The sequence below is a fragment of the Oculina patagonica genome, chromosome 8, assembly GCF_052425735.1.
Source record: "Oculina patagonica isolate OP01 chromosome 8, crgOcupat, whole genome shotgun sequence".
Classification (NCBI taxonomy): domain Eukaryota; kingdom Metazoa; phylum Cnidaria; class Anthozoa; order Scleractinia; family Oculinidae; genus Oculina; species Oculina patagonica.
The window spans coordinates 23,014,408-23,028,170 of NC_135765.1; the positions used below are offsets into that span (position 1 = coordinate 23,014,408).

General features: G+C 36.8%; 1 protein-coding gene across 2 annotated transcripts in view; it reads left to right on the plus strand.

Moving 5' to 3' along the window:
- The window catches only part of LOC144663556 (peripheral plasma membrane protein CASK-like), a 40,341-nt gene that overhangs the window by 9,810 nt on the left and 16,768 nt on the right, over window positions 1-13,763 (plus strand). For both annotated transcript variants that reach the window (XM_078524547.1, XM_078524548.1), the window contains exons 7-15: window positions 1,675-1,777; window positions 1,908-1,991; window positions 2,641-2,732; window positions 3,395-3,517; window positions 4,655-4,735; window positions 5,753-5,792; window positions 6,299-6,327; window positions 12,073-12,115; window positions 13,337-13,458. In XM_078524547.1, the coding sequence (XP_078380673.1) occupies window positions 1,675-1,777; window positions 1,908-1,991; window positions 2,641-2,732; window positions 3,395-3,517; window positions 4,655-4,735; window positions 5,753-5,792; window positions 6,299-6,327; window positions 12,073-12,115; window positions 13,337-13,458 (717 nt within the window). The remainder of the gene's footprint in view (window positions 1-1,674; window positions 1,778-1,907; window positions 1,992-2,640; window positions 2,733-3,394; window positions 3,518-4,654; window positions 4,736-5,752; window positions 5,793-6,298; window positions 6,328-12,072; window positions 12,116-13,336; window positions 13,459-13,763) is intronic.

A 13,763-nucleotide genomic window follows, 5' to 3' on the forward strand; every position in this document is an offset into this window, starting at 1 on the left:
TCTGTCGCTTCAAAAAGTTTGCTTGCTTCAATCACCTCACACTTTGCAAACGACAGAAGTGACAGAGACGATCGGGGCGATCATATGAGAACCAGCCTTAAGAAGCTATATATTTCTCAAAGTTTACAGTTTTTCTCCAGCTTCCCTCTTGTATGTAAACCTGTTTACCTCCTGGAACTGGTTACAATGTCCACAGACAAACATCAACATACAAAGTAGAATTTCGATTTCTCGAACCCTGAAGTTCTCAAACCTCCCAAACCAAAAATTCATGTTCCTTGGATTTGTTCACTCAGTCAAACACTGCAATTTTTCTCCTGATTTTTCCAACCTCCTTTCTTGAACCAAATTTTATTTACCCTGGAGATTCGAGAAATCAGGATTTCCTAGTAGCAGAGCTCCAAAGCGGCCCGAAGGGCTGCAGAGCGGATCCCCATACCCATAGAAATTAAAAGACCCATGCTGTTGGTTTTACATGGTCATCAGTGCGGCATAGTTCGCGGGTGCGTCCGTATGGTGTCGTGCACTTCAGAAATAGATAAACCCTCACCTATATGTTACTGGGCATCCACGTTATGGTCAATTGACAGCTGTCAATACAAGGTGGCCCCTGACCAGTATCACGTGACCATATCGCGGGCTCAGGTGTATAACTCATCAAGGAAACGTGTTTTTATAAAGTTGAGTGCTGACCGACAAATTGTTTTTCTATTGGATTGCGGGCTCATTACCAATTTTTTATGCCTATGGTCAGTGAATCCAGATATTTAAATTAAGGCCAAGGTAAATTACCGAGGAGCTCCGCTTTAAGGCTTGGCTAAATCTATTTCAAAACCCAGTACCCAATGACAGTTTCAGGACATAAAGGACGAAGGATAACCCGAATAGGTTCATTGTGTCCAACAATTCAGACAACAAATGAGGATCTTGATAAATAGATTGTTATATTTCGGTTAAGCTATACCATCATCAGACTAATAAAATTAACATACAAGCTAGATCTTAAATACTGTGAGTGAGGAGACGGAAACAATAAGTTTACTCAGGAGAATAGATAGAGTTCTCTGCTGGATTTTAGTCCATTGTTCAGGGAAGGTGCTAGGCGTTTGATATAATAAGCCTCTTTGTATAGAAGAAGATTCCAGTTGTGATCACAGTCTAATACCGTTGTATTATCACGGACAACATGGGTGAAATATTTTCATTACTGATAGAAGGTGGAGCAATTTCAGTGTTTAAATTATCCGGTAAATTACACAAATCACGAATGAAAAGTCTGATGATGGTATAGCTTTTCCCGAAATATAACAATGATCTATTTATCAAGATCCTCATTTGTTGTCTGAATAGTTGGACACAATGAACCTATTCGGGTTATCCTTCGTCCTTTATGTCCTAAATCTATTTAAAATAATATTTTCATGCTAATTGGAGGTCATTGAACTTCTTTAGCACCCACCTAAAATTTCAAGCTGGCATACATGTAGGTTGTCACTTGCAGCATGTGGTCATTTACAAGAGCTCAGACCACAGGGATTCGTAATTGCCTGCAGTAGTTTCAATGGAAAATTTCTGTAATTTTGAATTTAGTGGTTAAACATGAAGGTTTGACTGTTCGTCTTACTTAATTTTATTGATTTACTACTGAACATAAGCATTTTTGGTGCATTGCAGCCTCACAACATTCTATTATCAAGTAAAGAGAATTCAGCACCAATCAAGATTGCTGACTTTGGTGTCGCAGTAGAAATTGGGGAAGAAGGCTATGTCACAAGTGGTAAGAAGAAGCTGTCATGACAAGTGTCTCTAATTTGATTGGTTACAGAAAAGTAATGTTGTTATGCATTTTAGTAGCAATAGCCCTGTTTATGTAGAACAATACTGATTTGTGTTTTTTCTCTATGTAGGTCGCATAGGAACACCACATTTTATGTCTCCCGAGGTCATAAACAGGGAACAATATGGAAAACCTGTAGATGTTTGGGGATGTGGTAAGCATTGCTCCTTTTAAATATGATTGAAAAATAATTTATAATAATTAATAAGTGGTTTTCTTTTTGTTGATTTAAACTGTTCAAACTCATGGTATTATTTCACTTCATTCAGTACCAAAAGCACTGATAATGGAGTTATCAAATATTTATTGATTTCCCATTCAAAATCAAAGCTATTTTTCTGTACATTCATTAAATTCACAAGAAAAACCAAGAAAAATTTAATACTGATCGACATTTCGGAGTCGTCTTGACTCCATCATCAAGAGACTTGTACAGTATGCAAATAAGGAACGCTACAAAATAAGCACAAAATGGATGGAATCCGTTTGCACGTCGCATGCGTAAGCCAACACTTAACGTGCAAACAGATTCCAAGAGTCCCCTATAGCTCAGTGGTTAAAGCATTCCAACCAGTAATCTGGAAGGTCATGGGTTCGACTCCTGTTGGGGGAACTCGGAAAATCTTTTTTCCAAGTATTTGACTTGCGACCACTTCTCCACTTATTTTCAAGTATAGCTGTACTCACCAATGGATTACAACTGTACAACTGGACTATTTTTTGGTCTTTAGTATTTATAATAAGTTACTAGTTTTGATTAAAAATAAAATAAACTGATTCAGCACTGTCATTGTCCTTTGCAGGTGTAATACTCTTTATTCTTTTGAGTGGATCCTTCCCCTTCCATGGCACAGGAGAAAAAATCTATGAGTCCATCAAGAAAGGGGTCCCTACGGTATGTTAACTTTCAATACCATCTGCAATACTCTTGAAATATCAAGTGTAACGGGCATTGTTTTCCATAAGATTTATAGTATGTGGCTTCCTTTGTGTGATCACTATAAAGAAGATACAAACATCTCCCCTTTTTAAGGAGCTGTAGAATTAACTAGCAATTCACAACAGAATACCTGCCAGAGAGGCCCTGCCAGGGACAAATGACAACCCTTTTGAAAAACATAACAGGGATGTGAAGTCTCGTAAAACAGCGACACGGCACATTTTTAAATTTAGACAGGCAGGGCCTTGCCAGAGTCGTGTCTGTCTCCCTGCCTGTGTTCCAGTCTTCCTGTCACATTAAGGTGTGGCGTCAGGCCCTTGAATCATGGCAGTATTTCAGTACTGTTCAAGTTTTTCCCTCCTCTGTCCCCTTTGTCTTCCTTTCTACTTTTTGGCTGCTTTGTAGGGATTGCCAGCCATGGGAGCTTTATTCCATCTGGGGGGAGGGGGGGGGGGCAGGCTGACCACAGTGGAGTTCCCTTGGATATTCCAGGCACCCATCATCCATATTTACAAGACAGTCAGCTATGTAAACTTTTCATTGAGTTGGTGAGCGACATGTTGGTCAAGTTAGCTCCAGCCAAACTTTTGTTAATTGTGAACTTTGATGTTCAACAGATGAGAGCCAAAATTTGGGACAACATATCTGATGAGGCAAAAGATTTAGTGAAGAAGATGTTGGCACATGATCAGAATGACAGACTGACAGCAAAAGAAGCACTGCAGCACCCATGGCTTAGTGTATGAAGCTTATTTTTACATATATTCTAGTTATGTAATGTTTGAGTGGTATACTTAACAATTATTCCACAAGCGAATGTTGGATATGAGATGGTAGAATAGATAGCCAAGTCAGGGCACAAAATTGCACCTAATGCAGGCGCCAATGCGACTTAATTTTTCAGTTTGGTGACCAAATTTTAAAAATTAGTTGCCACATTGGTGTGAAGAATTTTCATTATCGTCCTTAGTCAAACCACATCCAATCGTACATTTCATCAAGTATTGCATAATTCATTAAAAAACACTACACGATAAAATTTTGCTTTATCCAAAGGTCTAACATCTCAGCTACACATGTAAACATTATTTGAAGGTGATTTAGCTGTCAGAAAACCTTAGAAAATCTCTCATGTGGTTTCCAATCGAGTGACATTATTACACAACACTTTCTCGTGGTATACTTTGGAATATCCCACTCGTCACTTGTATTTTCTTGGTATACACACTCACCTAAAGGCCCTTGTGTAAAGGCTCATGTGTATACCAAGCAAAAACAAGTGACTCGTGGGATATTCCATAGTATATCACTTGAAAGCATTGCATAACTAGTATGTATACCGTTAGAAAGTGTTATGTAATTATTTTATACCATCCATAGAAAATACGGTTGCTAAATTTCTTAAAAGAATAAAATCGTAGTGCACAATGGGAAGGTTGGGTTGAATACACTGTACCTTCAAATAATAATTATTATTGTTATACAACAGCTTTCCTGTATTCTGATTGGCTGTATTTTCTATGGCATGGTAAAAATACATGTATTGACTGACTGTAGTTGTTTTACAAAAAAAGTAGTTTATAAAAAACGATTCAAACAATTTTTGAAATGATTCTTCAGTAATTACCTTAAACCAAGACAAAATAAAAAGTGAAAAACCATGCCCCCCCCCCCCCTTGGCAAAAGGCGCACACTGGGGAACATTTACACGCAGCAGTGGCTTGTTCTAGCATTTTATAGCCATTATAAAATTGTGGCCTGACCCTGTGTGTGGTAGTCAGGGTTGATCTTGTGAGGCAAAGTTAAGTTGTTTTCTTTGGTTTAATTTAACGTTGTTCAAGTGTTCACTGGCCTAACTGTGTGTTTTCTTGCTTTAGAATCGCAATGTTCCTCAGAGAATGCACCTTCAAGATACAGTCGACGAAATGAAGAAGTTTAATGCAAGAAGAAAACTAAAGGTAATGCGCACCAATATTGCAGTTTCTCTTCTAATTTGTGGGAAAAAATGTAGGAAAGTGGTATAAGTCAAATATTGTCTGTAAGCCCACCCCATTTATTTGCAATTATAACCCACCGATTACCATGGTAATTTTTGCGTGTACTCTTTGGACAAAATGCATCACATGGTACAAAATCAAAAGACAGGTATCAGGCAATATACCCCGTCTGATTTGATATCCGTCACCCGATTTTTATAGACAAAAACAAAACTAACGAACAAAGTCACTTTATCTAGCTCTAACTTTTTAATCAAATCACAGTGTTAAAACAATTACATAAACTAATCAACTTACATTTGTTTCAACTGTAGTTACATGTAAGCCAGGATTATTACTCTTAGTTTTGTCCTACTGGCGATAAAGTGCGTTGACAAAATTAATCGGATGGTGATAAAATAAATAAACCCCTTTCTGGCTTGCTGATAATTTGGAGTATAATGACCTTGGCTGAAAGATTGTCCTCAAAATTTCACAGTTGCCCTCAAAGCTTTGCTTCTGGGCCAACTGTTCATTTTTTCGGACAATCTTTCAGTCAAGGACATTATCCTCCAATACACCAGCCACCTGAAAGGGTTTATTTACTACAAAAAACTCGTACAAATAATGGTCTGCTCATGTGTATTACCAGATTAACCATTGACAGTGATTTTGCTGCAAATATTAAATATTCTGCTCATGTGAAGTTGTTACTAACTTCTGTGTAAAAAGGCAGTTTGTTTTCCAAAGTTGCCAGTGAAGGGTCCTTAAGCAATTTTAAATTTTTCACCTCACCAAAATAGAACTCAGTGACTGAATGATAACAATTTCAACAATTATTGTTGAAATTCGTTATCACAGAATGTCACAATTTCTCATTGTCTTGCAGATCAATTATTATTTGCCCCTTCTTTCCTATGTGAAATCAACATTATGTTTCTGTAGTGAGAGATGCGTATGTTATAAACAAATACTAACAATATTACATTCACTTCATAGGGAGCCATCTTAGCTGCTGTGGCCAGCAGAAAATTTCCAAGTAAGGTTACTTTTATTACTGAGTAGTTTTCTTTCTCGTACTACTGAAACTCAATTTAGAAATCACGGTAGCGAACTAGCCACAGGCTAGTAGGTTCTGGTCTTTCACTAGCCAAAATGGCTGGTTAGAATTTCCGGAATTTGCAATCCATTTCCATCCGAGCTATCCGCAGCCAAAGATGCTCGTTAACAGTTTCAGTGCTCAGATAGAGCAATTTTTATTAAAAATGGACTATTATTTTTAGGTTTCCTGCGACAGAAATATAAATTTTGGCTGTTCAAAAATCTGGTAAAATCCGTGACAAAGCCCTTTAGTTGTTGGTAGTATTATATTTCTCGACTTGGCCAATATCCTAAGTTGAAAAAAAAAGGTCGGTGAAGGGTCTATTATTGGAGATAAAAAATAATGCCACCCAATTAGCCTCGGTGTCATTGCGCAAATTTTAAAAAAAAATGGTAGCCGAGTTGTTTTAATTATTTGTATTATTTGTTTGTTTTGCCTTACAGTGGCTAATGGAGACGTTATTGGGTCTCAGGTAACTGTTTCTTTTAACTCTTCAAGTTCCAACCTTGAAATATAAAATTAATTCTTCTGTTAAATAACTTTACTTTGTTGTAAATACTGTAAAAATCACACGGGAATTTAAGAGGCTCCGACTGAGAATATGAAGAATCGTTGGACAGGCTGGGGAAATCGAAAATCTTGAAACTTTGCCTGAATAACACCTTTGGGGAACTATGTTCGAAAATATTATTCTCATCTTCTAGGAATTTATTGTTTTCGAGAAATTAAGAAAAAACGAAAATAACGGTTTTTGGCTCATTAAATATGCAAAAAATATGCGTAAAAATGGCAAAGCTCTCGATATTCCTATAAGAGCAATTTTCAATGCTTTAAATCGAAATAAACTTAGAATAATAGCTTGACCTTTCTTCTTTCAGGCAACATACACTTTCATTTTTTTCCGGCTATTTTGAGGTTTCCTTCGCCTTTTAAAATATTGCTTTTTCAAGCACTTCGGGAAAGGGCAAAAATTGAGAAACTTTGGAGGCCAAAAAAGCACCTTGATATGTCCAATATGGAGTCGAAATAAACACTGTGCAAAAGCTCAATGTCTCTTCTGTTATAATATTAAATAAAAAATCTGGGTACTCAAGATTCACACAAATGAGAAACGAAAGTTAACGACCTCCTCGTGCCTAATTTGCATAAAGCTAATTTTTGAATTCGTCCTCCGCTAAGTGATCTGGTCCGCTAAATTTACATTTGGAAGCTATGATTTGCACAAAGAAAGCAAGTTTAAACTTTATTTGATTTTGTTGACGTCTTATGCCTATCAACAGGTTATATAGACGCGAAGAAAGAAGAAAAATAGTAAAATCATCGACTGAGCTCATTGCGTGACCTGCGTCACGTTATGAATTTTCTTGTCAATAATTGAATTAAAAAGAAAGATTTGTTTGTTAGGACTCTTACATTTCAAATTTTAAATTCAACATTAAGATAATATCATTCACTTTAATACCTGAAATTGGGAATGATTTGTATATTTTATTTACTCGCGTAACTTACGTCAAAAATATAAATCAGTTATTATTAATTTGGAAGTTTACTTTTTACGAACATAAACGTACATAATTATTAAAACTATGATGGACATATATCGCTGTTAGCTTCCGTTCAGTTGTCATTAATGGAAATAAAATACGAAAAGTTTCTCGTCTTGTTTTAAAACAACTATATAAAAGGTTTCGATCGTGCAAAATCCATTCATTCATTCAGATGTACATCACAAAATTAGATTAAAGAGACCGAACATGTACACAGCGACAGGACCCGGCGCCAGGACATTTAACACAAAGCACGAAACTATTCGGCTGAAATTTAAAAATAGAATAACCCTTTACAGTTGTGCCTCTCTTGTTGGTGGGGCTTGGAGTCCAAGCCCAGAAAATCCAGAATTTGTCCAGTTTGTAAATTACCATGCAAAAGCACACTTCAAATTTTGTTACAGCTTGTCTGACAGAAACTGAAAGCATCGATAGCGAAGGAAAATTGTTAGTTGCCCGTGCAGGTAAGTTAAAAAATTTTTTTCTTTGAACCACTTTTATGTATGGGTATCTGAATTAATACAAGCTTACCTATCCAATACCTTAGGATTTTTGTAGCGCAAGAATGCCAAGAACATATGACAGTTTGCCATAAATACAAGAACACGCTCTTTCGCTGGCGGACTGGAGAGCAAGATGTTCTATACCAATGAAAATTGCGAGCCATAAGCCTTCTTTTACTCAGAGACGATCGCGGAACTGCAAGCAACCCTACTCTGTTTTACAAGAGACGGGTATGCTTTTTTGAGCTAGATCACATAAGCATTAACTTTCTGTTACTTAATTTTGTTTTAAGCCCACAGTAACAACTTCCAAGTAAAAATTTAATGAGTAATAGCTTACATGACTACTATAGTATTTCCTAGACTTTTATCTGACTTTTAAGTTAAAACACTTTCTTTAATATTGTGAAAATCGCTTTTGGTTTTAAGTTATAAAATGACAGTTGACCTTACCCTACTAGCCTTCAGAACAAGCAGTGTTGCTCAAGGGATGGAAAGCGTATGTAAACGTGGGAGCAGGCGAGTGCAAACACAAGAGCGCGCACGCGATTGCTAAGTGGTACAGTTGTTTATCTGCTTGATCCTTCGCGCCGCGCTAAACCACTCGTTCTGTAGACTAACACTTTTGCGAAGGCATTAAGTGACAGACGTTGGTTATCAGCCAGTGATGCCTGATATTCGTTCTGGCAGTTATATACCAAATATTTTACCTTACCTGCACGGGCAACTAACAATTTTCCTTCGCTATCGATGCTTTCAGTTTCTGTCAGACAAGATGTAACAAAATTTGAAGTGTGCTTTTGCAGGGTAATTTACAAACTGGACAAATTCTGGATTTTCTGGACTTGGACTCCAAGCCCCACCAACAAGAGAGGCACAACTGTAAAGGGTCATTCTATTTTTAAATTTTAGCCGAATAATTTCGTGCTTTGTGTTAAATGTCCTGGCGCCGGGTCCTGTCGCTGTGTACATGTTCAGTCTCGTTAATCTAATTTTGTGATGAACATCTGAATGAATGAATGGATTTTGCACGATCGAAACCTTTTATATAGTTGTTTTAAAACAAGATGAGAAACTTTTCGTATTTTATTTCCATTAATGACAACTGAACGGAAGCTAACAGCGATATATGTCCATCATAGTTTTAATAATTATGTACGTTTATGTTCGTAAAAAGTAAACTTTCAAATTAATAATAACTACACGATTTATATTTTTGACGTAAGTTACGCGAGTAAATAAAATATACAAATCATTCCCAATTTCAGGTATTACATGTAAAGTGAATGATATTATCTTAATGTTGAATTTGAAATTTGAAATGTAAGAGTCCTAACAAACAAATCTTTCTTTTTAATTCAATTATTGACAAGAAAATTCATAACGTGACGCAGGTCACGCAATGAGCTCAGTCGATGATTTTACTATTTTTTCGTCTTTCTTCGCGTCTATATAACCTGTTGATAGGCATAAGACGTCAACAAAATCAAATAAAGTTTAAACTTGCTTTCTTTGTGCAAATCATAGCTTCCAAATGTAAATTTAGCGGACCAGATCACTTAGCGGAGGACGAATTCAAAAATTAGCTTTATGCAAATTAGGCACGAGGAGGTCGTAAACTTTCGTTTCTCATTTGTGTGAATCTTGAGTACCCAGATTTTTTATTTAATATTATAACAGAAGAGACATTGAGCTTTTGCACAGTGTTTATTTCGACTCCATATCGGACATAACAAGGTGCTTTTTTGGCCTCCAAAGTTTCTCAATTTTTGCCCTTTCCCGAAGTGCTTGAAAAAGCAATATTTTAAAAGGCGAAGGAAACCTCAAAATAGCCGGAAAAAAATGAAAGTGTATGTTGCCTGAAAGAAGAAAGGTCAAGCTATTATTCTAAGTTTATTTCGATTTAAAGCATTGAAAATTGCTCTTATAGGAATATCGAGAGCTTTGCCATTTTTACGCATATTTTTTGCATATTTAATGAGCCAAAAACCGTTATTTTCGTTTTTTCTTAATTTCTCGAAAACCATAAATTCCTAGAAGAAGAGAATAATATTTTCGAACATAGTTCCCCAAAGGTGTTATTCAGGCAAAGTTTCAAGATTTTCGATTTCCCCAGCCTGTCCAACGATTCTTCATATTCTCAGTCGGAGCCTCTTAAGAGGCTGTATCTGTAATAGTGGTCTGCCCGATCTGGCTTGTTAAATAGATTTCGCTCTTTTCTAGTGTGTTGCAAGACTTTCATGTACTTATACTAAAAACACAATTCACTTGACCAGATCATTAATTTTTTTCGAGTTTTTAAGGATTTTCGGTTCACCCGAACGAGCACTTGTAACGACCACTTTCAAGGCTTAAATTTACCACAACTTTGAAAATTAATTAAAAAAGAACTAACAACTTCTGTACCAAACAAACACCACAGCCTGTTAAATTATGTCTTTTTAATTTATCACACCAACTTTCACGAACATTGAGCTCGAATCAAGCTAGCAGCAAAACATTAATGACACCCCTATCACACACCTTGATGAAACACTTGAAAACAGCTCAGATTCAAACTTTATTTTTGAAAAAGTGAGGCGGTCTACTTCAATCAAACCAACGCAGCCGAAAACTAGATGTAATAGAAAATGTTCCTATCGAAAAAAACCTTTTGGTATTGTCTTAATGAAATATTTACAGCTGTGTAAACTTGCCCAATTTCGAAGATCTTCATGTTTGCAGCCATTTTGAGGGACTCGTCAGGACGAGGAGTTTCGTCAACTGGCCTCGCAGACATACCTAACACCATCAGAAATAAACAAAGATTAGATATAAATGCATTGCAGTTCAACTGAAAGAGAATAAATCGTGTTTAAAAAAGGAAGCTCGACTTACATTTCAACGATTTCTACGGGCGTAAGGTCATTCTTGTTCGAATTTCGCTTGATGATTCCACAACAAATAACAATATTTGACACGCAGACTTTGACTGAATGTAGCGTTTAAATCAGTTAAAGGTAGTAACCTCGTGCTTTCCCTTCTTTACCGGCGTACAGCGAAGTTGTTTTCACGACAAAACAGCAAGCATCAGGTAAAGAAGACCAAACTGACATGTTTATCGATTGATCGGTTATATACTTCATGTATGGAGTACCGTTGTGTACCGTATGTGTACCGTATAGTGCCTCATACATGAAGTAGTGACCGACAGGCCGTTTCTTCAGCTGTTTCTTCGACGTTCAACGTTTTGCGATGGAAAATCTTTGCTGTACGCCAGTAAGGAAGGAAAAGCACAAAGTTACTCCCTTGAGATGATTCATAGGTTACATTAAGTCGAAGTTTGTGTGTCAAATATTGTTATTTCTAATGGAATCATCGAGCGAAATTCCAATAATAACAACCGTACGTCCGTAGACGTTCGTGACAGTCAAAATGTAAGTCGAGCTTCCATTTTTAAACACGATTTATTCTCTTTCAGTTGAACTGCACTGCATTTATATCTAATCTTTGTTTATTTCTGAAGGTGTGAGGTATGTCTGCGAGGCCAGTTGATGAAACTCCTCGTCCTGACGAGTCCCTCAAAATGGCTGTAAACATGAAGATCTTCGAAATTGGGCAAGTTTACACAGCTGTAAATATTTCATTAAGACGATACCAAAAGGTTTTTTTCGATAGGAACATTTTCTATTACATCTACTTTTCGGTTGCGTTGGTTTGATTGAAGTAGACCGCCTCACTTTTTCAAAAATAAAGTTTGAATCTGAGCTGTTTTCAAGTGTTTCATCAAGGTGTGTGATAGGGGTGTCATTAATGTTTTGCTGCTAGCTTGATTCGAGCTCAATGTTTGTGAAAGTTGGTGTGATAAATTAAAAAGACATAATTTAACAGGCTGTAGTGTTTGTTTGGTACAGAAGTTGTTAGTTCTTTTTTAATTAATTTTCAAAGTTGTGGTAAATTTAAGCCTTGACAGTGGTCGTTACAAGTGCTCGTTCGGGTGAACCGAAAATCCTTAAAAACTCGAAAAAAATTAATGATCCGGTCAAGTGAATTGTGTTTTTAGTATAAGTACATGAAAGTCTTGCAACACACTAGAAAAGAGCGAAATCTATTTAACAAGCCAGATCGGGCAGACCACTATTACAGATACAGCCTCTTAAGGTTTTATCACTTTGACTCTTTCAACAGGACGATGTTTTTGAGTATGAAGATGATGATCTATCGGCCTCAGGTAATGTTTTCTTTTGTAATTATATTATAGTTGGGGTATTTTTCGGCTCGGTGTTTATGATATCAGTTGGGGGAACAAGTTCTGTTTTAGAATCTTTGTTAGAGAGCTTGAAGAGTAAGCAATTATAGAATTATGGCGTGTGTACTGTCGAGAATTCCGAAATTACAATTATCACTTAATCATGTCTCAAGTAGCGAGCGAGCGAGCAAAAGAACGAACGGACGGACGGGACGGGACGGGACGGCGAATGAAGTGTCTCAAATGGAGTTAGCATACTTGTGTTCCTTAACAACTTCGTGGACGATGACCACTGTCCACGGGCTTATTGAAGTCTCCAAGATAGGATTACTGCCATTGACTGGTACTCGCTCACTTAAATGATATCATTCAAAGATCACAGTTTCCCTCGATCTTTGCTCTCGGAAAACTGTTCGCTTTGCGGTCAGATTATGTCTGCATGTATTGTATTGTTCACTGAAAACCTTTTTAGGAGTGTACAATAAAATTTTATCTAGTTACCTCTTATCATCTGCGGAGAAAAATCAGTGTGTTTTCTCTCGCCCATTAGAATTAATTTATTGTTTATATAATAAAGGCACTGGTTGTTAAAGCAAATGCCGGTTTATTTTAAACAGAGTATTTTTTTGTATTTGAATGATTATATATAATGGATGTATATAAAGTGATAAATGATATCGAGTGAATTTCCAATTTAAGAAATTAAAAAAAAAAAGAAAAAAAAAAAAAAAAAAAAGCCGTGGCGTGTGCAATCGATGTGCCTTGGTGCAAGCTTAAAGACTGAAGACTTTAGCGCTGTACTGTAATTACGTATTTGTGAGAGGAGTGGAATGTGTATTTTAATGTTTTTTAGTTTTATTAATTGAGAATTAATTTAAAAATTAAAAAAAAAAAAAAAAAAAAAAAACAGGCCAATCTCGAACCCAGAGTCCGTCTATGTCGGGCGATGCTCTACCAACTGACTATTGAGCCCTTGGAGGTTTGGGAGGAAATTAAAATAAAAAATAAAAAAAAAAAAAAAAAAAAAAAAAATCAGCGGTACGGGACGGACTCCTGGCGACCCTACCGCTGACCAACCGCTTGACGGATCGCGGAGCCGGGGGTCACTCTGGGCTCGAGATTTCCCGTGAGAGGGGATAGAAAAGGGGAAAATACTGACGTACAGCAGCACTCACTCATTCCACTGCTCTCTCCCACCCCCAGGGGCTATTGGCCAGCTTCTTGACTCATTAGAAGAGATTCAAGTTCTTACAGGAGCAAAAGACGAGGATGTTAACTTCTTACAAAACTTTTTCGAACATCAGACGCTTCAAGCTTTGCTAGAGGTGAGAAAATTTGTTAATAACCACTTAAAGAAAATCACATGTTCTGAGGGCAAATTACTGTTAAATTCAGTACAAAATAGACTAAACAGCATATTTATGCAAACGTTGAATAATTAATGGTATCAGCCCGTGCGTCGCCATTGTGAACGTTATGACGTCACATGGTTGCCTATTTTGTCTAAGTGTAACTTTGGCCGCGTCTAGACTTATCCGCTTTCGTATCGAAGACGCATTAAATGTTCAGGCCGGACTATCGTTTAAATCGAATTCTGTAGTCTACACTAAAACGGGCCCAATGCCTGGGT